The sequence below is a fragment of the Drosophila subobscura genome, chromosome E, assembly GCF_008121235.1.
Source record: "Drosophila subobscura isolate 14011-0131.10 chromosome E, UCBerk_Dsub_1.0, whole genome shotgun sequence".
Lineage (NCBI taxonomy): Eukaryota > Metazoa > Arthropoda > Insecta > Diptera > Drosophilidae > Drosophila > Drosophila subobscura.
Window position 1 is genome coordinate 14,989,594 of NC_048531.1, and position 22,832 is coordinate 15,012,425.

The 22,832-nt window shown below is 47.5% G+C and overlaps 6 protein-coding genes across 10 annotated transcripts; 2 read left to right on the plus strand and 4 right to left on the minus strand.

The window, feature by feature from the left end:
- The first annotated feature begins 158 nt into the window (after positions 1-158).
- On the plus strand, positions 159-4,086 carry LOC117892242 (hydroxymethylglutaryl-CoA synthase 1). 2 transcript variants are annotated; one of them, XM_034798353.1, is made up of 2 exons: positions 159-262; positions 2,171-4,086. In XM_034798353.1, the coding sequence occupies exon 2, from the start codon at positions 2,219-2,221 to the stop codon at positions 3,614-3,616; it is 1,398 nt and encodes a 465-aa protein (XP_034654244.1). In that variant the 5' UTR covers positions 159-262; positions 2,171-2,218; the 3' UTR covers positions 3,617-4,086. The 2 variants fall into 2 exon arrangements, with proteins under 2 accessions (XP_034654244.1, XP_034654243.1); XM_034798352.1 differs by lacking the exon at positions 159-262 and adding an exon at positions 1,200-1,379.
- LOC117892240 (Fanconi anemia group I protein homolog) lies at positions 4,077-9,902 on the minus strand. Of its 2 annotated transcripts, XM_034798350.1 has the most exons (14): positions 9,747-9,902; positions 9,192-9,646; positions 8,883-9,118; positions 8,709-8,818; positions 8,191-8,641; positions 8,047-8,135; positions 7,874-7,986; positions 7,530-7,798; positions 7,124-7,467; positions 6,712-7,055; positions 6,322-6,653; positions 5,488-6,253; positions 4,925-5,419; positions 4,794-4,881 (listed from the first exon to the last, which is right to left on the minus strand). In XM_034798350.1, the coding sequence occupies exons 1-14, from the start codon at positions 9,843-9,845 to the stop codon at positions 4,830-4,832; spliced, it is 4,155 nt and encodes a 1,384-aa protein (XP_034654241.1). In that variant the 5' UTR covers positions 9,846-9,902; the 3' UTR covers positions 4,794-4,829. The 2 variants fall into 2 exon arrangements, with proteins under 2 accessions (XP_034654239.1, XP_034654241.1); XM_034798348.1 differs by having other exon boundaries at positions 4,077-5,419.
- A 283-nt stretch (positions 9,903-10,185) lies between these two features.
- Positions 10,186-12,458, minus strand: LOC117892243 (alpha-N-acetylgalactosaminidase). 2 transcript variants are annotated; one of them, XM_034798355.1, is made up of 8 exons: positions 12,093-12,455; positions 11,883-12,005; positions 11,801-11,830; positions 11,695-11,742; positions 11,443-11,620; positions 10,812-11,383; positions 10,454-10,755; positions 10,186-10,377 (listed from the first exon to the last, which is right to left on the minus strand). In XM_034798355.1, exons 2-8 carry the CDS (start codon positions 11,972-11,974, stop codon positions 10,346-10,348), a joined length of 1,254 nt encoding a protein of 417 aa, XP_034654246.1. In that variant the 5' UTR covers positions 11,975-12,005; positions 12,093-12,455; the 3' UTR covers positions 10,186-10,345. The 2 variants fall into 2 exon arrangements, with proteins under 2 accessions (XP_034654246.1, XP_034654245.1); XM_034798354.1 differs by having other exon boundaries at positions 11,883-12,458.
- Positions 12,459-12,781: 323 nt separating this feature from the next.
- On the plus strand, positions 12,782-14,043 carry LOC117892244 (nuclear pore glycoprotein p62). Its single transcript, XM_034798356.1, has one exon. It carries the CDS (start codon positions 12,860-12,862, stop codon positions 13,997-13,999), a length of 1,140 nt encoding a protein of 379 aa, XP_034654247.1. The 5' UTR covers positions 12,782-12,859; the 3' UTR covers positions 14,000-14,043.
- LOC117892241 (U3 small nucleolar RNA-associated protein 18 homolog) lies at positions 14,031-15,696 on the minus strand. Its single transcript, XM_034798351.1, has one exon. It carries the CDS (start codon positions 15,604-15,606, stop codon positions 14,098-14,100), a length of 1,509 nt encoding a protein of 502 aa, XP_034654242.1. The 5' UTR covers positions 15,607-15,696; the 3' UTR covers positions 14,031-14,097.
- Positions 15,697-16,009: 313 nt separating this feature from the next.
- On the minus strand, positions 16,010-19,142 carry LOC117890326. Of its 2 annotated transcripts, XR_004648572.1 has the most exons (3): positions 17,638-19,142; positions 17,049-17,559; positions 16,010-16,862 (listed from the first exon to the last, which is right to left on the minus strand). XR_004648572.1 is itself a non-coding variant. In XM_034795114.1 (2 exons), exon 2 carries the CDS (start codon positions 16,627-16,629, stop codon positions 16,012-16,014), a length of 618 nt encoding a protein of 205 aa, XP_034651005.1. In that variant the 5' UTR covers positions 16,630-16,862; positions 17,049-17,605; the 3' UTR covers positions 16,010-16,011. The 2 variants fall into 2 exon arrangements, 1 of the variants encoding a protein (XP_034651005.1); XM_034795114.1 differs by lacking the exon at positions 17,638-19,142 and having other exon boundaries at positions 17,049-17,605.
- Between the last annotated feature and the right edge of the window lie 3,690 nt (positions 19,143-22,832).

A 22,832-nucleotide genomic window follows, 5' to 3' on the forward strand; every position in this document is an offset into this window, starting at 1 on the left:
TTCTTCGATCCGATTAAATTATTGTTTCAGTGTTAAAAGTCTTTGCAAGCTTGTAAAATCAAATAGAACATCAACACAGTATATTTATTATACAGTATATTTTTTAAAAAAGATGGTATATTTTCGATATCGATAATTCACGGATACCATTCAACTCGCTTTAGCGATTAAATACCAAAAAAAACAAAAACAAAATAACCAAAAAAAATTAGAATGATGTTTAGTTAAATTATACAAACGGTTCGGACCAGCATATCCACAAGTGAGTGAGCAGGTAGCGCGTAAGTGCAGGAAGTGCGTGTCGGGGCAACAGGCGATGCGAGCAACACGTCGCCCGCTGATGTAACCAGAAGTCGGCTTTTGAAATGGAGGATGAGATGAGGCACGGTTGCTGGAATCCAGCAAAGAATATGTGACAAATGTTTTTGATGCAGTCAGCCACAGTAATTGGACTGTTCAACTTTCAATGTTCGTGTCACCTGTCTGAGAATTTCATTTTGATCTGATACTGTTTCATAACGTGCCCCCAAAAACGTTGCTTATCGCCCCCATTTGATGGCCACACGTGCACTGGGAGTTTAACCTTTGACTGCTGTCTGCTTTAGTGGTGGTCTGATGCGCCAAATGTAGCGATGACTCAAGTGGAAAGAACAATTAGCTAAGTGTGTATGCAAAGGGGTCGGAATTCCCATTCCATTCCACACAATTCACACTGAGTAATTGCCTTTGTTTATACTACATTTTCAAAGTTTGAGGGCTAAAAATAAAACCCCTCAAATCCGCAGACTGGCATACTCCATTGCATAAACATTGCATCCATTTCCATAGCATTGCCCCTCGCCGTTGAACCTTGACCGCGACGGGTGATCCTTAGTTTTTGAGGAATAAGAACAATAAACTCGACTAGTCATTGGGGAAATGGCTTTGTTCCGTCTGCAGTGGCTTATCAGGGGACGCTTTGATCTTATCCCCCCATCGCAACAGTACAAAAGTCGGCGACGCAACGCAACGTACTTACGGCTTCCTTAGGGCATATCTCTAAGCGATAAATGATAAATATTTCCGTAATTATGCACGAGCGGGTTTTCGCTCGCCCAGAGAGCTTTCAGCACTTGGCATTGACTTACAACGCAACGCCGAGTGGCCCCCAAACACTAAATGGATCGCGCTGGCCTCTCATATGCCAGTGGAGTGCCTCGATCGCCGTCAGTCCGCAGAGAGATTCGTTCGAGTGAGCTTCGTGCTTGGTGCTTCAGCAAACAGAAGAAAAACATTCAGAGAATATCCATAATAGCCAAGACAAAGGCAGGCGCACACACGAAAAAGTGAAAACGTAGAAAAGTTCGATATCTGTGTGGCAGCAGGTGCTAACAATAACGGTAAACATGTCAATCAATTTTGTTCGGGCTTCGACTGCCCATCAGCACTCTCTTATCAGTTATACAACAGAGAGTGGAGAGTGGTAAGCAGAGAGCGGGAGAGCCATGTGTGGATATGACCTACATACATAGGAGAAGACGCTCCTCTAACCTGTCCTACGGTATCATCCGCGCCCCTGCTTCGGTCTGTCTTTATCTGTCTGTCTGGTTTGGCTGTCCCTTTGGTGGAAATATTTTGGGCTTGTCTTGGCCCCGTCTTACATTTCTGTGATGCGTGCATTTTGGCTGTGGCTTTTGGTTTGGCTTAGTGTTCTCTTTTACAAAGTTTGGCTCTGCGAGGGGAAACTTTCTCCACCTGATTACTACTGTGTCTCTCTCTCTCTATCTCTCTCTCTCTCTGGCTATCTGTCTGTCTGACTGTTCATTCACATTCAAGCTTGGGAAATCACCAGCTTTGGCCCCACTGTTGCGCAGCCGCCGCTGCTGCTGGTGGTGCTCGTCTCCGACTTTGATGACTTCTTCAGCCACTGCTCAGAGCGGTCGGCACACACACGTCTGTCGCAGCTCAACCGTGCAACAAGTTGACTCTGCCCTCGTCCAATTTGTAAGTCGCAGCGCATTAAAATAATTCGAAACGTTTACAACGCATTGCGCAGAATATCCGAGAGGTGAAAGTTTTACATTTCAACAGAGTGGCACAATGGAATTTGGATCTGTGAACAGGAGTTGCCCATTAGATTTCAGTCACTAGCCTTCTCACTAACCACCCCTCCCTTTCCTATTCCTTACAGCGCTCAGGAACCATCCCAGAGAAACAAGAAGACAGTGAAAAACGAACCATGGCAGCAAACTGGCCCGAAAACGTTGGCATACGCGCCATAGAGGTGCTCTTCCCCTCACAGTATGTGGACCAAACGGAACTGGAGCAGTTCGATGGCGCCTCCGCGGGCAAGTACACAATCGGCCTGGGCCAGGCGAAGATGGGCTTCTGCTCGGACCGCGAGGATGTCAACTCCTTGTGCTTGACGGTTGTGAGTCGGCTGCTGGAACGGCATCATATCAAGCACACGGAGATCGGACGTCTGGAGGTAGGAACTGAGACGATCGTGGACAAGTCCAAGTCGGTGAAATCGGTGCTGATGCAGCTGTTCGCGGACAGCGGCAACACCGACATCGAAGGCATCGACACCACAAACGCCTGCTACGGCGGAACGGCGGCGCTCTTCAATGCCATCAACTGGATCGAATCGTCCAGCTGGGACGGTCGCTATGCCCTCGCCGTGTGTGCAGACATTGCTGTCTATGCCAAGGGCGCAGCGCGCCCCACTGGAGGCGCTGGCGCCATCGCCATGCTGGTGGGACCAAATGCACCGCTGGTCTTCGAGCGAGGCCTGCGGGCCACGCACATGGAGCATGCCTATGACTTCTACAAGCCAGACCTGAGCTCCGAGTACCCCACGGTGGACGGCAAGCTCTCAATCCAGTGCTACCTGTCGGCCCTGGACACCTGCTACCGCCTGTACCGCCAGAAGTTCGAGAAGCAGCAGGCAAAGACGCCAGGGGGCAAAGTGGGCCTCGACAACTTCGATGCCATTCTGTTCCACACGCCGTTCTGCAAGTTGGTGCAGAAGTCGGTGGGCCGCCTGAGTTTCAACGACTTCCTGCTGACCAGCGAGGGGAAACGGGCCGAACAGTTCGCCGGACTTGAGCGCTTCAACAATGCCACCCTCGAGGGCACCTACTTCGACCGCGACTTGGAGAAGGCGTTCCTCACGCAATCGGCCGACGTGTTCGAGGCCAAGACCAAGAAGACGCTGCTGCTGGCAAACCAGGTGGGCAACATGTACACGCCGTCCGTCTACTCGGGCCTCGTCTCGCTGCTGATCGGCGTTCCGGCGGCGGATCTCGTTGGCAAGCGCATCGGTGTCTTCTCCTACGGCTCCGGTCTGGCCGCCTCCATGTACTCCATCAGTGTGACTCAGGATGCCGCGACGTTCGAGAAGTTCGTGGCTCAGCTGGACTACGTCTTGCCGCTGCTCAACTCGCGCGAGAAGGTGGCGCCCGAGCAGTTCTCAGCACTGATGGAGGTGCGCGAGAAGAACAACCATGCGGCTCCCTACACGCCCACGGGCAGCGTGGGCGCCCTTTTCCCCGGAACCTACTACCTGAAGGATGTTGACTCGCTGCATAGGCGAACCTACGAGCGCACCCCAACCATCAGCAATGGCGTGCACTAACCCACACCCTCTGGCCCTCTCTGGTTTGGTTACTACTCCGCCTCTGGAGCTGTCCAACTTGACAATAACTTTTGACTAAGCCTCCTCTACGTATCCTACGTATCTGTATCTGTAGTTGGTAAATATCTATCCCCGCTCGTATCAGAGTGTGCTAGGGGCCCTCTTCCTTTCCCTGTTAGGAACGTTTTAACATTTGGAATCTAATTGAACTTATAGTCTTTGGCCAATCACAGATCGTACATACACCATACATATATACCTACCTATATATTATTTATACAACGCCTGAAAATTAACATTTCATTAAGTCGGGCCTTATTTATGCCACACACTCAAGTGGAACACGCCAGCGAACTCTCCTTCTTAACTAGTGTCGGTACTAAAATCTATGCCTATAAATGTACAATTCAATACAATACTAAACTAAACACACCACAAATTGTTTGAAAACAATAAATAATGCAGGAAATTGAACTTCGGAGAAACGAAGTTTCTATATATAGAAACTTGCACTTGAACGACCAGTCAAATTTTGGTTTTTATTTTACTTCTTATATAGGATCAAATGGTTAAATGTGTTGAATTGTCTGTAATGCAGCACCATGAAACTTTTGAATTTAATTCATGTCGATATGCCTGTTTCCTATCGATAGTTCCATTGTGCATTTTGCAACACTGTTTACCAGGGTGACCATTTAAGGTTTATTATATATGTACTTTTCAGGTTGTTGGTTGACCTCTTTAGTTTTCAACTTAATTTATAAACATTCCAACAAAAGCAAGTCGTGAAACTAGCCAATCTAGTGGAGAATTGATTGATAAATCGGATAAAATTATAGTTGTTTTATAGTTTTTAACTAGTAGTCGGATTAGAGCGCCGGTTAACATTAAAAATTAGTAAAAATATATAGCAAAAAGTTTTCATACCAATAAAAAGTGTAGCATACTTTCAGGATGACCCATCTTTTCCTGTCATGATTCAGCCAGAAATTCATTCATATTCATTTCTTTCCAGGACGTAGCAAACCAATTCTACGCCGCTTCTCCCTCGGCTCGCGCTCTTGTGATTTGCGAATGTCTTTTGTACGCTGCTCTGTCGGACCTGGTTCCTCAGCTGACTCCTTGGTATTGGTATCCTCATCCAAAAGACGACTGGACTTTTTCGTTAGTTGTTTTGTAGTTCTAGTAGACTTGGGCGTTTTCTGAACGGTTTCTAACTGCTCTTCGTTGCTTTCCTGCTCATCATTGCTTTGCGGTTTGGTTTCCTGCACTTCTTTCGCTTTGGGACGACGTCTGCGCTTTGGTTGCGACTCCTCCGTATCAATGCTAACAACTCGTCTTCGTCGCTGTCTCTTGTTAGGGGCTTGTACTGGTTCCGCCTCCTGCTCATTGTTTGAATCATTAGAACGATCAGTATCCTCCATATCCTCTCTAGTACAGTCGTCTTCAGCGATTTCATGTGTGTCCGATAAACTACGTTCTATTGCCGCTTTGAGATCAGTTGATTTGATGTCAAAGTCTCGCATGGTGCCCAGATGTAGATAATCTGTTAGTCTATTGAAGGTTTTGGTCTTCTTAGACAATAGAATAATGTGCTTGTTGAAGTCCTCAATGACCATTATTACTTTGGGAATAAGGCGAGTCTCTCGCAGCACTTTTGCGCGCTGTGCCTGTACGCTGGGCTTCCGTGTCTTGAGCTGCTGCAGTGCGTCCTCATCCAGAGTATTTGCTTCTATGTAAGTAATAAGTTCATAGACATTGGCCGGGAGTTGCTTTCCCACTTCTCGTAGAAGCAATTCGAATCTGTAAGGTGTGACAATAAACTGAATATAACAATCTTAACATCAGAAATGTTTCAATGCAGAACTCACTTAGTGCTTCGCATGTTGGCAATGCTTTCATCTGATGTGCAGCAGGACAAATAGTGCTTCGTCAGGTTCTTTAGGCATACATAGTGCTGTATCAACAACTTCATTAGTCCATCCATAGAAGGTCCCAGGGGAATACAGACATTGGTGAGAGCCAGGAGCGTGCGCGAAATAAGTATTATTTGAGTGCAAATAGAACGTTCCATGACATCTAGTTTTCCACGCCAATAACTTTGATCACACTCAGGCACTAGCTGGCAGTTGTAGCTTAAATTGTTGGCCTTTACGACGAAGTATTCTACATTTAGAAGCTGCTTCTGGACGGCAGCATAGAGATGCTGCAAACAGCTCTCGGCTGTCACTGTGCTTATCGACTTTAGACTTGGATCTGGGAGATCTATTGATATGTCATCATTAAGAGCACCAAGCACATGCCCCAGTTGTCTGGCAATGCTATCAAAAAAGGGACCCGAGTGCGTTTTCTGGCGCTGGATAAATAGAAGGTGGTGCACCAAGCCCATTTCGGGATTCACCAACTCATAAGTACGACAAAAATTGAGGAGCCAAGCATAGGACTCAGTTACCGCACGCTCTCCATAATCTATATGGTCAAAAAGAATTTCCAATGACTCCAGAAGGCATACCGGCAATCTCGCGGTAATGGTATCATTTTTGAGTGAGTCATCACTTGCATACTCTTTCATAAACTCGCTCACCACATCCTGGACAACGTATGTCACTGCTTTGCTCTTGTTCAGGAAAGACATATCTACGGTTGACAAAACATAATTAATTTAGACGAGTTCGGCATCAATAATTGTGTTTCGTTTGACTTACCAAATCCATTGACGAATTCCTTGAACTTCTTTGAATACGTTTCGTGCGCTGTTCGTAGGCACTCTACAAAACATAGAGCCGCCAGAGAGGAGGTCTGCATGTCAAAGTTTCGCCACAGCTCGGACAAGCGAAGAATGCAGCGTTCATAAATAACTTTGGTGATGTCTGTTAACTGCTTGAATGTACGTTTGCTGTAAGCTAGTTGCTTATAATCAGGTTCAAGGCGAATATTTTTCACTTTTTCGGCTGTAGTCTGCAGCACATAACGCACCAAAGATTCATTAGATCGCAACTGAATCGTTTTCTCAGCAGCGGCAAATGGAACAATGTCACTAAAAATGAATGGTTTTAAATATCAATTTGAATCAGAGCAGTTAAAATGGCACTCACTCGAGTAGTAGATGAAGCAGCTTATCCAATATAGCCAAGTCCCATATATTCTCAGGCTGTGTACACATGCTTTTCGTTGGTACTCCATTTAAAGTTAGGTTGGCAAAGGAAGTTGTCGTATCATTGCTGGCTGTTTTCTTTGATTGCTTCTGTAACTTCTTGGAGGAGCCAGCCAAAGTCTTTAGATCGTCTAGCAGCTTGCAATGCTGCTTAAATAGCGGCAAAATGTTACATATGGCATCGTTGCTTGGTTTGGCAAGAAGCAACAAATGGGAAATGATTCCTTCAATAAGATTGAGTTGCTGCAATACTAGAGCACATTTTAGGTGCGTGGCAGGAGGTGACTGGAAATAAAAGTATGTTTGAATGTATTAGTAGACTATCAGATTATGAGAAAAACGCTTGAACTTACAATGTCGTCTGTTGTCAATCTGTTGGCAACCATTCGTTGCACGCATAAGGTCAAGAGCCGACAAATCTCACGAGTGTCATAGCCCGACGAAGCCCGCTCAAAGGCTACCAAGCAGTTAGCGACGAATTGTACCAACTTTCCTAGATTATCTTTAAGCTGAACTTCCATATGTAGCTGATCGCTGGCACTAACCAGCTTATCGTAACGTATACGAAATACTGTGTCCAAGTCGTCGCCAGCTTCTTCTGCAGAGGGAGTGTCAAAGAAGCTTCGAAAATGCCAATCAATCACTTGTAAAATATGAGGCACAAGTTTAGCATTTAGCTCCACGGCCCGCTGCAGATCTGAGAGAACAATTAGAAAATCATCAGAAATATTTAGGGCATTAAGGATTTCGGTAACTTACTTTCATAGAGCGTACATCGTATGTCAAACTGCTGCTGCAAACAATTTCGCAGCATTCCAATAATTTCCAGGGTAAGCATGTCAAAATTGCGTTGGGGATTGCTTCGTGTTCCGAGGCTATTTTGTGTCATCATTGAGTACCCGGAAATGCTCTGCTGCGTGCAGAAGCTGGTTGTACTTGTGCTTGTCTGACGCAGTGCGTTACTGTTGTTAAGCTGTTTGAGGATCATGCAAAATCCGTAAATAGCCATCCGACGTTTTTGAATGCCGCTGGATATTATTGGGTTACGATGTAGAAGGGTATAAAATAAATATATGGATATTTCGTATTAAAACAGAACCCACCTAGAACTCATTGCTTTGCACAGAACATCAATCAGGGTGTCTCGTACTCGATTGGATATCTTCAGCAGAGGCAAAAGAAAGTTCATCATGCGCATTGCTTGTTCTCCAGGCAGCTATAACCAAATAAATAATTCTTAATAGAAGAAAACAAAATATATATTTGAATGACTTGCCCATAGCATATGCTCCATAACTGTCTGGATGGGTTTTGTGCACTCAGAGACCGTGTACGTGTCCGCTACACTTAACAATGTTAAACAGTCTAGAAAATATATAAATAGTTATTAAGAAGCTTTGGGTTAGAGTCGATTACCCACCGGAAAACTGGTTTTGATCTTGATATACAATCATCCACTCGGAGAGGAGTTTAATGATGCCTTGCCCAAAGATGAAACGTTTGCGAATAAACTTGGTTAAAAAAGTAATGGCAAGCGTATGCATTTTTGGAGACTGCGATTTAAGCAGGAAAAATACTAGGTGGACTAGGCCTGGTGTTATCACATCTTTTCCATCTTTGTTCTGATCTATAAGCACCGCGAAGACCTGCTGCAAGTCGACTTGTTTGCGCTGTAACGAATCACGGTACCACACGGAGTAGCCTGCTAACGTTATTTCTTCCTCATTATTCTTAATGACATTTCGCAAGAATGGCAGCAAAATGGATCGAGAGATGCGCGCAGATTCTGGATCACGATTCACGCTGGTCATCGAAATAATAGCGCTAAGCATGAATGGCGTGAGAATGACATCGGGCAAATGCGAGAAGTTCTGCATATACAAAAGAAAATTAATACTCATTCAACTGAGTACAGCAAATATGTAAGAACGTGCTCACCCTCAGCATGGCAGCCAGTTGTTTCTCAGTCAACTTGTACATAGTACAATAATTCAAATGGTGGAGTATAGTCTCTTCTGCCTCCCGCAGCTCTTTGTCCGAAAAAGGATCTGTTAATAAAAATAAGGAGTTATAGAAACTGTCATGGTAAATTATTGGAATAAATAGCCTTACCAATGCTGTCGAAATCTGTTGAATTACTGCACATGTCTGAGAACAAGCGCTTATAGTAATTGCGGTGGAAATATTTCTCCAACGCCAGGAGCGGAATAATCAGCTGTGAGGCACTTTGGCACATGGAAAAGAGCTGGAAGCACAGAGCTGGTAACTCCATTGGCGATAGCTCCTGCAGAACCCCAGAGAATTTATTTAACACTGTTAAGATTTCCCCGTTGCTGAGGTCTATGGCCCTAATCAAACGAAAGTTTTACATTTTTCTGGTTTTTGATTCTGTCTTTTTTTTTTTTTTGGGTAGCAACTTACTTGAACATGTCGGCAATGGGGGTCAGAATTGAAGACGGCCATCGCATGGTGCATATACTATTCACTGTACGATTTCTATACTCGGTTCCATCAGTGGCTACTCCATTGAGAACAAAACGTGGAGTTGCCGAAAGCAGAGCAAGCGAATCTGGCAACAAATCCTTCCAACCAACGCATTTTGCGTCTCCCTGTCGCATGCCATCCACACAGTGCTCAATAATCCAGGCCAATTCATCAGCAGAGAATGTGGGCAGGTCCCGGGCTAATCGTGTGATCAGATCGAAGGATTGCTTATAGTTCAGTTCTACACTACGCAGTCCATCCATAAAGCAGCGAACCAGCGCGAAACGTTTCTTCTTGGACTCTTCGCTCTCGGTGTCGCAAGCGAGCAGAAAGTAGTTCCAGAAACTGATACCTTCACTTCGGGATATGGTGGCATTCAGAGTGTCTGTTAACTGATCGAACAATATAAATTGACAATACATACTCATAACAAAAGATGTATGTAGTACATATGCACGACTTTGTGCGTTGCACACACAATGCAAGGATTACCTGTTTTACGGAAGTATTTTTAATAAGCAACTGCAGTTCACTTCTCTGCCCTTTTTCGCCATACTTCCGCACCTGCTGCTCAAGCGTATCCCGCGACATTTTCTCGTTTTTATAAGAACGCTTTTTACACTTTTACCATGAAAATCCGCGCGCGTTTTTGTTTTGCTTATCTAGCGAACAGTGTGACCGCGGAGTTATCGATCAAATATACCGACACTTTCTCAAAAATATACCAAAACAATCAATAGGAAATGGGCATATCGAGTATTATTGATGTCTGACAAGAGCTCGCCACCATGAAACGGAGGTATGGCTTAAATTCAAACAAGGCGCCACGTGGGTTAAAAGTAAAGAAATGTTCCAAAGAAAAGTTTCATATGGCTGCAGTTACAGAAAACTAAAACTTATCTAATGTGACACTAAAGCATTAATGGACAATCATGGGGGACTATTTATTATCAAACTTCATTTGCTTCTCTTCTTTCGCCGCAAAGATAATAAGTATTTGTAAGACATGGCTATAGGAGCATATTCGATGGCAGATAAGGCTCAGCAATTGGATGATTTGCATATCAGACGACAGCAACGGGCAAATGCGTTCAAAGCACAGTGAACTTGTAGAAAGTTACACCTGTGGGAAGGGCAGAGAAAGAAGACAAAGTGATTAAGAGCGTGTGCTGACGCGAGATTACAAGATTTGGACTTGCCATTTGGATTAACGCGCGTGATAAACTGGTTGGCTGGGCGGAAGATGCCCAATTTCGATTTGTCCTCGTACAGGTCCTCTACATTATAACCTGCTGCATTGTGCAGTCCTAGCTCCTTGAGGGTGAATACGATTCTATAGGGAGCACCGTCAGAGCGGCGGCTGGCAAAGGCCACGGCATAGGAGTGCTGGTTATTGCTGACCACAGGCGTGATGGGTCTGCTCCATACTTCGATCTGATTTTTCGACAGTACACGACGGCCCTGGATACCCAGCACATCTTGGTCCACAGCAATCACTTTACTGGAAGGGAAATACAAAGTTAAATCTTGAGATGCATTATCGTGGGCTGAACAAACCGATTCTGCAGAATATCCTTGATTTCCGGACGCACTGCTGCCAAATCGTTGGACATGATCAGCGGCGCTGCCATAATGGACCAAATGGCCATTTGCAGCTTACTTTGATCGTAGCTCAGCCCGTAGTTGCCCAGCAGCAGCATATCGGGATCGTTCCAGTGGCCGGGCCCGGCATGGGGTTGGATTCTATCCTGGTTCTTGCCAAAGTAGTCCATGATCTGGGCCACGGACTCGAGCGAATCGTCGATGTCGTCCCAGTTGCGCCACAGGTTGCAGTGCTGCTTCAGGGACGTATAGTCGGGCATTTCGCCAGCATCCTCCTGGTAGGCGGGCCAGCTGCAGGAATAGACCATGGGTCGGCCAGTGGCGTTGAGCAGACGTCCGAACTCAGGATAGCCCACGGCCATGTCGCTGATGTTGGCGTAGCAACCATCCAGCTTGACGTAGTCCACGTCCCACTCGGCAAAGGTCTGGGCATCCAGCTGCATATGCTTTATGACACCGGGAAAACCAGCACAGGTGTTCGTGCCATAGTCTTGGTACAAACCGAACTTCAGTCCAATGTTGTGAATCTGTGAGGGGTACACAGAAGTAACGACGGTGGGAGGAATCACTGGGGTAACCTTCTCACATGATCGGCAAGAGGATTCAGTCCGTTGGGGAATCGCTTCTTGTCTGCAACCAGTTTCTGGGTCTTGTTGTCGCGGTCCTTCTCCAGCCAGCAATCATCGATGATGATGTACTCGTAGCCAGCATCCGCGTAGCCCTCGTTCACCAGTAAATCTGCGTGCCGTCGGAACAGTTGCTCACTGATAATGAAGCCCAAGGTGGGAGTTAATAAAATTGCAATTGAAAAGATAATCTCAGGTGTTTTTGGGTCTACCTTATGCACTCGTTGGGATACAGTTCACAATCGGTTAGGCAGCGAAAACTGAAAGGGTACAAATCTCAATTAAAAATCCCAGATCATGGGAATAGCATTCACTTACCGCTCCCAGGACATCCAGCCCATGGGTGGCCTGCAAATATAAACTTTATAATGAATTCAATACTAAGATGCCGATGTCTTACGTGAGTGCCAGTCCATTGTCGAGTCCCATTCCGCAGTGCAGCAGCTGCAGCAGGAGAAAAGTCCCCAAAAAACCGATCGACGCTCTGTACATTCTGAGTTGGGGGCGATGAGTGAGTCCTGGGCTGTGGTACGAATTCATGAATTTATAGATTTGTGCGTGCTGTGTACGTTGGGGCACTCCAGATAACATTGTTTGCCCAAAAACCTACTTGCGCAAGCGGGAACAGAAGGTTGATTGGATACACACACGGCAAGTGGCTAATTGCTGTCGGAGTACTCTACTCAACTGATTGCTCCTACCTCCTACCAGCGTGGAACGAGCGAAACTCAGCAGGCAGGCAGGCAGGCAGGCAGCTAGGCTCTTATCAATATCAAGAAGGAGAACGATTGACTTGCAGCGGCCCCAAGTTCACAGCGCGATCCAGCTTATCACAAAGAGCCCGAACAGCAGCTTCTTGTTCGCTTTGTTGTTCAATTGTGCGCTGTTTGGCACCTAAACTGTGCGACAAAACACGGGAAGATATCTCCAGAATGTGCATTGGGACTCTCCACACACATGCATACACACAGTGTACATGCACAGTTATTTCTATCCTACACTCTTTCGGCGAGTGTGAAGTGCATTCCGACTGCACTGGCATGGGCCATTGTAATTAAATTCTTGACCTAAATGTTGCCTTATCAGCGTTTCAGATACTCGAAGTTAACAAATTAAAGCTTTCTCGCTAATAATGTTGGTTTTTCTTATTGATTTGGAATCGATTTCAATACAGCGTTAATGTCGGGGGCTCGTATTTTTGAAAGTACGCGGATTAACAATTTTTGGCACGAGCTAAACAATTGCGGCTAAAAAATACCACAGAACAACCGACATTTCACAACACTAATCAGACCAGTTCCAACACCACAAAAAATCTGGCGTGCCTCGTTTGACTATAAAAATATAATTTAATTCTTATTTTGCGCTTCAACTAAAATGGCATTCCAGTTGCCTGCTACCACAAGTGCCCCTGCAACTGCAGGTTCGTTCTCGTTCGGCACGAATGCTCCAGCACCAGCAGCTGGCGCGTCCGCTGCTCCCGCCGCAAAGCCAGCATTTTCATTTGGCGGTCCAACCGGTCTCAACATGGGTGGAGGAGATGCGGATAGCGCCAAGGCACAAGCTCCGCCACCGTTTAGCGGATTCGGACTGTCTGGAGCAACCACGGCGCCAGCACTCTCGCTATCGACGCCATTGGGCGGATCCAACACAGGCGTAACGTCAACTGCGGCACCAGTGGCCGCCACAGCTGCAGCGCCAGCATTCGGAACTGGCTTTATGGCCCAGCCCACGGCAGCCGCAACACAGGCAACCGCTGCACCCACCACGGGACTGATCGGTGGTCCATCACTCGGTTTGACGACAACGCCAAAGAGCACAGCGGCACCAACAGCCGCTGTTGTGGCTCCTCTCACTGGAGTGGTGGCGCCTGCTGTCGGCACCGGTGGGGCATTTGCCAATTTAACAACCGAGACGAAGACAACGGATTCGGCTGCAGTTTCGAATGCTTCACAGCTTTCGTACAACCAACTGGAGGAGCACATCAACAAGTGGACATTGGAGTTTGAGGAGCAGGAAAAAGTATTCACCGAGCAGGCAACGCAGATCAACGCCTGGGACAAGCTGCTGATCAGCAACAACCACAAAATTATCGAACTCAATGATGCCGTGAAGAAGGTGAAGAACGACCAGCAGGTGCTGGACCAGGAGCTCGAGTTTATTGCCACCCAGCACAAGGAGCTGGAGGAGAGTCTAGCGCCCCTGGAGAAGGAGTTCGTCGGCCTGCCAAGGGTCGACATGGAGCGCAATCAGACCTTCCTCATGGTCGAGAATCTGGATACCCAGCTGAAGCAGATGTCCGAGGACCTCAAGGAGATCATCGACAACCTGAACGAGGCCAGCAAGGGCCAGGACCACACAGATCCGATCATACAAATCGGCAAGATCCTCAACGCCCACATGAGCTCGCTGCAGTGGATCGAGTCGCAGTCGAACAACATCTGCAAGAAGCTCGACGACATTGGCAAGATCCACGACACCCAAAAGCGCGACGTCTTTCGTCCTCCATTGAAGTGAAGTCTTCCCTTTAATTGAAATAAAGAAATCGTTGTAACTATATACAAAATGATTTTACTCTCGGAACGATAATGGGGGAACAGAACATTGTCCAATGGCTAGTAGCCCTTGAAGTACTTTAGTCTAAAGAGGGGCACTCGCTTGCCCTTGGTGGCAAGGGCCAGGAAGCTGCTGTGCGGTGAGAAGGCCATTGTATTCACAAAGGCAACGCTATCGTTCTGGTCCGGGAAGTTCGAGTAGATGGTGGCGCTGGGGAAGTGGGCCAACTTGACGGCATTCGGTGCCAGATTGGAGCTCAGGGCCAGCAGCTCCGAGGAGTGATTGAATTGAAGGTCCGTGATGGCCGTGCGCAGATTCATGAAGCGCTTCTCGGGCATCGGAGTCTGGGATTTGAAGATGCTCTCGTAGTCGTAGACGTTGACAACACCCTCGTTGCTGCCGGTGGCCAGGAGGCGTTGATTGGGCGCCAGCTGTACGCACTGTCCGTTGATGCAGCCGTCGTCGATGAAGTAGTGCTCGATAATGTTTTGTCGCAGCGACAGAACGTTGACATTGCAGCTAGATCCGCAGCACAGCACACGCTTCGAGTCGGCCGTCCAGGCCAGTCCTCGCACTGCGCCCTCCTGCTTGAAGCTGTGCAGCAGCTCGTTGGTGCTGGCGGTCAACAGGTGGACGGCCCCGAACTTGCCAGCCACCGCGATGTACTTGCCGCAGGGCGAGATCTCAAAGCGATGCATAGAGCGTATGTCGCCTGGCAGGTACAGCTTCGTCTCCTTGGCCTCGAGCAGATCGTAGGCGTAGAAGTGCGATCGGACAGAGCCGAAGAAGGCTTTGGTGCCGCATGGCGCGATGCGAGAGCAGAGCAGTGGGTAGTTCTTGAAGCGCATGCTGTGCAGCTTCTCGTTCTTCTGTCCGTCGACCGTGTAGATGGTGGCCAAGCTGTTCTCTCCCGCCACCAGAGCCGCTGTGCTGGTGGGATGGAACTGCACGCTGGTGACGAACCCCTCACAGTATTTGGCTCGGTTCAGATCCCTGACACGCTTGAAGTTCAGTGTCTTGGATCGCAGCTCACGTTTCTTGGCCTTGTGATCTATGAAGCCAACAGTTTTCAGCAGCTCCTCGTCCGACGATGAGCCCGAGTCATCATTCTGTTGCTTCTCAGCCCACTTGGGTTGGTTCAAATTGCGCTGGAAGCGCGCTGTCAGATACTCCTTGTATGACTTGTCCTTGCGCAAGTGTGTCAGCGGTCCAGTGTGCTTCGTGGGACGCTTCACATCGCCCAGCTGTATATCTTCGTCATCGGAGTCTGTCCAGGCCGCCTTTCGTTTGCCTGATGTCTGTTCCGCATCGTCTTTGCTCCCAGCAGCATCTTCGTCATCGCTGGGGTTCCACTTCTTGCCCACAGACTTGGCTAGGTTCGACAAAAACTTTTGCTTATCGCCGAAAATTACTTTTTCCATGGGCACTTCCACATATGACGGCGGAGGCGCCGCTGCTGCCTTCTTTCGGTTTTCTCTGGCGGCTGGTTTACGGTTTCCATTGTTGGAATAAACAGCCATCAGCTCTTTGAGCTCTTCCATGCCATCGCTGGACTCATCTGAACTCATTTTGGCAGCTTAAGCTAAGTAAATAATGGAAAATTAAAATGTTTGCAAATTATACACGTGCGACACGATGGGGGATTCAGAAATGTACTAACGCTGCTTAAATACCAAAATACCGAATGGAAGCTGTCATATAATCGATAGACTAGAACAGCTGAGATTAACTAGTGCTGCCATATCTGGAAAAATAGGTGAGAAATGAAACGTTGGGCCGCTAGTTTTAAGAGCTATTAAGAGGTGCACAGTTTATGAGATATAATTTGAATGCAACAACCAAAACGTGGCTAAATCCACTAGAGTTAACATAGAACTCATGCTATTAGTATACATACGGAAACAAACAATTATGTTAGAAATTATATGTTACACTCCATTCATTGTTAACAAAAAGTACAGAATTAATATTAACTAACAAATTGAATCGTTTTGTAAGCGATTTTCTATCAACACCTTGCATACGCTCTTGTGCCGCATTAAATTAGCTTCCAGTTTGTACGACATGCCACATTCCTCGCACAAAAATGGAACCTTTGACTTGATGGGTCCGCTTGTCTTCTCTTCGTTACGGATCTTCGTGGTACAATCATTGCAGAAATAGCGTAGACTTTTTTTCCCGATTTCAAACTCATCAGTAAACGGTTGCTGGCAGGAAAAACAAGTGTGCACCTTTTTAATGGTGCGCGGGGTTTTCTTTTCCAGTTGGATCCTGCTTCCAGTCAGCTCTTTGGTTTTGCGCCTCTTTTTGGGCCCATTCATTGATATTTCATCGGAAGAACTGACGCGCTTATCACAGATCTTGAGCTTAGGTTTGTCCTCCTGTGACTTTCGGTCCGCATCCAACTCGCTGCGACGCTTACAGGCACGTACATGGTTGCTAAAGGGCCCGCTGTACATGTACTTATTGCCGCAGTGGCCGCATTGGAACTTCGTATCTAGATTGACCAATGGCGTTAAGTGGACGGTGGTAACAACTCCATTATTATCCTCCTTGAATAGCAGTACGCCCTTTTTCATGTCCATTTCCATTTCCACGATTTTTCAAACGCTGTGCAGAGGCCGACGAAAAATTAAGAAAGTAGAAAGTGTGCAATTGTGTGTGTGTGTGTGTGTGACAGGAGAGAAAGTACTCGAAAGTACTTACTTTCTGTCAAACTGCATTCCAGGGCTGGGGGCTAGACAAAAATTACTCGATTCGAGTGCGTTAGCGGCTTTCCTCCAACCCTTCTCACCCATGCTTGTGGTAATTTTCCAGATCCTTGCTTTATGGCACGCGTAATTCGAGTCAAAATATGCAATTAAACAAAAACGTCTTGACTATAAAAATATTTGCATAACTTGGGCAAACAAATGTCGGAGCACGTCGTCGTCGTCATCGTCCTCCTCGCTCTCGTCGTTGTCAGAAGAAGACAATGCTAAGTTGTTGTTGAACTTGTCATTATACTCACACAGGCATACACGCAGAGTGGATGGAGCAGCAGCAGCAGCAGCAGGAGTCGCCTTGCCCCCTTGTCAGGGCGGTGCTGGGGGTGTTGCTTCCGCTAAAGTGTAGATTAATAGCCTGGGTGGGTGGTTATCCACCCCGTAGTGTGTGGGGGGAGTGTTCTCTCTGGCAGAAATCAGCGCTCGTAAAATTTACGTAAAATTCATTAAGCGCAACAAAAGACGCTGACGCTGGCACTGGCAAGGGTACTGGCAAGGGTACGGGTACGGGTACCGGTGCTGATGCTGGCGAACACACAGAAAACAGGTTGCCACCGAGAGTTGGAGAGAGATGGTGCAGGAACAGGCAGACAATCGTTTAGAGACAAAGCCGTGCATAGTTGATAAGGCGCGTTGTGCTTGCTTGTCCTCCCCCTTACCATTGCGCTGGCGAGGGCGTGGGCTGATCCGATGCCTGGCGATGGCTTGTGGTCCCGCAAGTGTCTGATGGCAAGTCAAGCAGCGCGTCAAGCTCCACTGAAAGCAACAAATTTTTGTCATTTCAAAGGATACGACGTTGCTTTGGTGGCGTTATTGTTGCACCATCATACTCACCCCTCCGGCCGCACGCTGTCCCGTGCAGCGAGGCGGAGCGAAGCGCATCCATAGTGCTCCTCCTTAAGTAGCCAGAGCATGTCGCAGCTCCCAGTCGTATCTCTGCGCCAGTCCCATTCCATTCGCAGTGAGTGACAGATTAGCGTGCTGACATTAAGTTTGTCCTTTGGCAGTGCAGCACTCAGCACATGGGCTTAAAGTATTGGCCTGGTCGTGCGCCGGCTCCAATCCTTGGCCATCATTGTGTATAGGGGCTCTGGTCCGGTCTGGTTATGTCCTGGTGCTGCTGTCCCATGCAAATGTTGATAAAGCGATTGCGAATTCTGTGGTGGTGGAGGGGACACGCATTACAGCATGTTGCGGTCAGCGTGCGCCCGCGTGGGTGATATCGGCGTGGTTTCTGCGGTATGTAATGAGTTTTGCATGGCCTGCACCCGTTACCTACATTCGGTGCAGCCACCGCACCGCTTTGACTGTGCAGCCCGCACCTGATTTTCGGCCTTGATTATCTTCTACTGCAGGCGCTTCTTCTTTGCGCGCAAAATGCGGGTAATTAATTTTTGTTTTTTGTGTGCCAGCCATTGTGAATATCTTTCTGGGTGGTTTCACATTTCACAACACTGGAAAGTCAAAGCTGCTGATCGACAGCTGATCATCGATAGGGCTCATTGAACTTTCAGCACAACATTTGAAAGGGAAATCTATTGAAAGCTGAGGTTAGAGAAAATAAAATGCTTGCGGCGAGTGCATAAAAATGGCAGACGCATAAAAAATTAATAAGCAGCCAGAGGCGATGGGACAGGAGAGTGAACAAAAGTGGCGAAGGACGCAGTGCCGTTGTTCTTGTCTATTTTCTGCTGCTGGCACGCTTTGACGACGGACAAAACCCTTCTTTTGCCCTGTCCAGTCCCCAGCCCCTTTGCTGCTGGCGCTGTCCACTATGGCGCTGCGAGACAGAGACGGAGACAACGACATCATTAATGCATAATTCAAGCGTTTGGCAGTTTTGTGCACGATGCTTTCAATATTCAATTTGAATGCCGCCCAAAGCAATACAGAACGGTTTTGTGTCTGGTCTGGCACTGTCTGTTGTCCGTTGTTTGTGCCTTTTTTCCTGTTTTCGCCCCCATTCTGCTTTTGCTACTCCTACTCTGCCGCTTTCGTGCTCGTGCTTATTTATTTGCCTGTGTCTCTTTCTTTCTCCCATTCCATACACACCGACCTACCTGCTGCATTATTCAGTCGCTGGAATCGAACAAAATGCATGATAAACAATTTCTAACGGGCCAGAGACAATGGCCGCTCGCTCACTTGTCATCCGGTGGCTGTTGTATCTGTTTTCGGTATACCCTGCAATAAAGGGTACATAATATATTATATCTGTATCTATATCCCATGTTTGTAGCATCCATTACTGATGTTAGAGTATGAAAACCTTCTTCTATGTTGTCCCGAAACTATTCAGTCTTTCATCCATGTTGTTCTTGCACATATTTATATAGTATTTGTCGTGCTCGTTTGCTGGGCGTTTTGTGTCCTGCCTACACAGACTATCCAATGCCAGCAATCAATGGCCGCTCGTCTGCCCATCCCATCCCAGCCCTGCCCTGTCCAACAATAAAACCCAAACCCCCCCACCCCCCTGCCGAGCATGCGTTAGTTGTTTATTAAATATAAATGATTGTCACTTGCGGCATGTGCGGTGGCATGCTGTAGCGTGTCCAATCGAATCGAATCGAATCGAAATGTTGATAGTGATGATTGCTTGAATTTCATTGAGCAGGTCAATTGCTGCGGGGCCACTGGCTCCGGCACTCCGACAAAGGTTCCTATTGCAATTTCTTGTAGTTTTTGTAATCATGCTGCAATTGCTTGTAAGTTTTACCACCATTCCATTGGGGGTTTCTCCTTACACGATGACGATGACGATGATGATGACGCCTTGCCTGGGACCATGTAAGGGCACTTTTAGACTGGCGCCAGTTTGACAAGTCATGCAATTGATATTGATATTGGCCATTTGCTCGTCATAAATGTGAAGCGTCACGACGGCATCCCGTCAACATTGCCAAACCCAAAACGGACCACCGCCTCACCGCACCATAGAGTACTTCCAACTGTCCAATCATTCATCGGATATTGACCACAAAATGCCATTAAAAAATAATTACGAATTTTAATTGGCATTTAGTTGGGGCAAAAAATGAAGTGCATTCAACATTAAATGTGATTATACCGGATGGACATGCCCGGAAGGGCCGGTGGATGGTGAACGGAAACGCTGTCCGGGTCGTTGAAGCGTGTTTAACAATCGAAATCAATCAGGGATTACTATCCGACCCCAGGCATAGTTCGGCCGAATCAATTAACCTGCCCTAATACATAGCTAACGATCCAGCTGCCGTTTAGGCACAGGGTAGCACACAGTCGAGCTGTGGCCTTGCCTGTAACCTTTTTATTATTGATTACCTTGACGGTTTTTGTTCGTTGGCGCATTATAATAATTCGTGTGTCTGTCACCTGGCGCGCGCGTATTCTGATTGCAGTTAGCCATAGGACACGCCACTTAAAAATCAATTAACATCACGCGGCAATTGATTGCATCGAGCAATGCCAGCCCCATCCAGACAGATGGAGAGCCCTCGAAGCGGCCAATGGAGATGTCCGTTCCGCCTGTCGGTAATCAGCGTATCTCTGGAATAGTTATCTGTGTTTGTGGCATATTTATGCAATGGCTAACGATAATGGCATCACCTATGCGGCAGCAGCGGCGGCGGCAGCATCGGTGTACCTCAAATTGTGTGGCAACATGACAACGCCGATTCCGATTCCCCATGCCCCGCGCCCGCAGTCATTCCATTTGCATGCATACCACCGCACAACCCGCAAGCCCCACCCCACACCGCACTCTGTCCAGTACGAACACCCCGACCAGTATGTACACACTAATTGCGGTATTAAAATAAACTACAATTGCAAATGGCGCATTTTATATTCACAAAGCGGCAAGGGACAAGGAGGTGGAGCCCCCAGACCCCGACCCAGACTGCTGTTGCTCTTGTTGCTGTTGTTTTTGTTGGTGTATTATTTGCTATTACTGTTGCCGTTTCCGCCGGCTGCTCTGCGGCATTCTTCTATGTAATTGTGGTACCCTAATGTGTGACAATTAAATCAAGTTCGTGGAAATTTGTTGTGTGCCACAGCAAGAGATTCCCGCGAAGATGCATGGGCCCACAGTCCAAAATATCTGTAACCAGCACTCTCCACTCTGGAGGCAGGGGAAACATAGCAAATATCCCTCCCCACTCTGCCCCCCTTTGCTGTGCACGCCTCTGGCTGTAGGCATAATCATATTTAAGGCTTTCCCGGAATACTCGTATTCGTGCGACTGCAACCTCAATTGCAATTGCAATTGCCGCTGGCTGGGCTGGCTGACCAGTTGGTTAGCCTGGTCCTGGTTCGAGCCTTCTTCACTCTGACCCAACCACTCCACTCCACACCCCGCCATCTGCCATCCCCCTCATCCCTGCCAACGTCCAGGGTTCGCGTCCATCGCTTCTCGTTGTTCTGTTTGGTTGAAAACCACAAATTAAGCAGAGAAATCCTTGCCGTGCATGCGAACGATGGCGCCGCTGCAAAACGAAAAAAAAGAAGAGAAGAGGATGAATACAATGTGTGTGGAATAATAAATATCCTGCATAAGTATAGAATTTCATATTAGTTTAGTTTTAGCAGCGAAACAGTTTTGGAGTAGCTGTTAGTGGAGGAATATTTTTTGTACTTCTGAAACTTCTCTGTCCAGCATACCCTTGACCCTCTCGCTGCCCTGCCAATGGGTATGCAAAGCAACAAAAAATTCAAACGCAGGCGAGCGCCCACAAACATGCAACATCCCAACCGCAATGTATTACGACGGGGCGTGGCAAGTCTGGTCTGGTCGGGTGGGGTCGGGTCGGGTCGGGTCTGGGGAGCCAGATAAATGCCCGTTGCCATTGCAGTTACTGTTACTGCTGCTGCTGCTGCTGCTATTGTCGCTGCCATGTTGCCACGTTGCATGCAAACAAGTGCACGATTGCACACAAACACACACACACACAGAGGCACAACACACACAAACAGAAAGAGAAGCAACACAGAGACAAGCACGCTGACACGCTGCAGCCCGCACGTCAGCGCTCGTGCGTTTATTTGCCGTTTCCGCTTCCGCCTGTCGTCGTCGTCGTCACCGTCAACGCTTCTGCTGCACTTGATGCTACTTCTAGGAGTGCTGCTCCAGCTCCTACTCCTCCTTGTACTGCTGCACATCCTGCTGTTGCGGTCAATTGCAGGGCTCAGATTGCGCGTTAATAAGTTGCTGTTGCTTTTGCCGTTGCTGTTGCTGTCACCGTTTGGAAGGACTTGCAGAAATGCTGCACATTCTGTGCATGTAATGGACTTGGACAGCATTCCAGGGGAGCATTACGGCATCCGTAATTTCCATAGGTTTCGCTTTGGCGCAGGACTCGCGTTGCACGGCCACACAGAGAGGGTGGACTGGTGCAACATAGTCAAACAAAGTCAACAACAGAATTATCAGCTTCAACAACATGTTGCTCCTGCCGCTGATGCTGCTGCTGATGCTGTGACAGTGTGGCAACAACTAAAACATCATCCAGATAGCATCAGCAAAGCTCTGGCCCCACTGGGTGACACATTGTTGCTGCCGCTGCTGCTGCTGCTGCTGCTGCTGTTGCTGTGGATGCAACAGTGTGTCGGAGACAACTTTGCTCAACTCGAGCAGAAGTTTTTTATGTCCCCCAACCTGAAACTAATAACCGTAATGCTCAACGTTTATTGAAAAAGGTAGCTGGCCACCTGGCCGTGTGGGAGGTGTCATCCTCGGGTTGTCCGGCATTCCGACAGTTCATAAATATCTTCCAGCAGCTGCAACTTTTTGGCGTCGCATTTAATGAATGGAGAACGAGAACGAGCTGGCTCCAAGCTTGACCAATTCCCTCGCTTATCGCCCAGCAGCAAAACCAAAAGTTTTGCCCAACTCTCTGGCGCTTACTTTTCCCTTCCTTCTCACTTTGTAGTTGCTGCTGGCAGGGAATGCAATTTATCGTTCCTCTACTTCTGCTTCCACTTCCACTGCGGAGGGGTCAGCTACAAATGGAGGCGATACATTATGCATAGGCCAGGATTCACATTCACTT

Bases quoted from the DNA above. Each gene is read 5' to 3' on its own strand.
- LOC117892242 (XM_034798353.1), top strand. From the start codon at position 2,219: ATGGCAGCAAACTGGCCCGAAAACGTTGGCATACGCGCCATAGAGGTG.
- LOC117892240 (XM_034798348.1), bottom strand. From the start codon at position 9,845: ATGTCGCGGGATACGCTTGAGCAGCAGGTGCGGAAGTATGGCGAAAAA. The intron at 8,642-8,708 runs GTGAGCACGTTC...TTGTATATGCAG, and splicing joins AACTGGCTGCCATGCTGAGG to AACTTCTCGCATTTGCCCGA. The intron at 7,799-7,873 runs GTGGGTTCTGTT...AATAATATCCAG, and splicing joins TGCAAAGCAATGAGTTCTAG to CGGCATTCAAAAACGTCGGA.
- LOC117892243 (XM_034798354.1), bottom strand. From the start codon at position 12,073: ATGTTATCTGGAGTGCCCCAACGTACACAGCACGCACAAATCTATAAA. The intron at 11,621-11,694 runs GTAGACCCAAAA...CTTCATTATCAG, and splicing joins TATCCCAACGAGTGCATAAG to TGAGCAACTGTTCCGACGGC. The intron at 11,384-11,442 runs GTGAGAAGGTTA...TACCCCTCACAG, and splicing joins TGAATCCTCTTGCCGATCAT to ATTCACAACATTGGACTGAA.
- LOC117892244 (XM_034798356.1), top strand. From the start codon at position 12,860: ATGGCATTCCAGTTGCCTGCTACCACAAGTGCCCCTGCAACTGCAGGT.
- LOC117892241 (XM_034798351.1), bottom strand. From the start codon at position 15,606: ATGAGTTCAGATGAGTCCAGCGATGGCATGGAAGAGCTCAAAGAGCTG.
- LOC117890326 (XM_034795114.1), bottom strand. From the start codon at position 16,629: ATGGAAATGGACATGAAAAAGGGCGTACTGCTATTCAAGGAGGATAAT.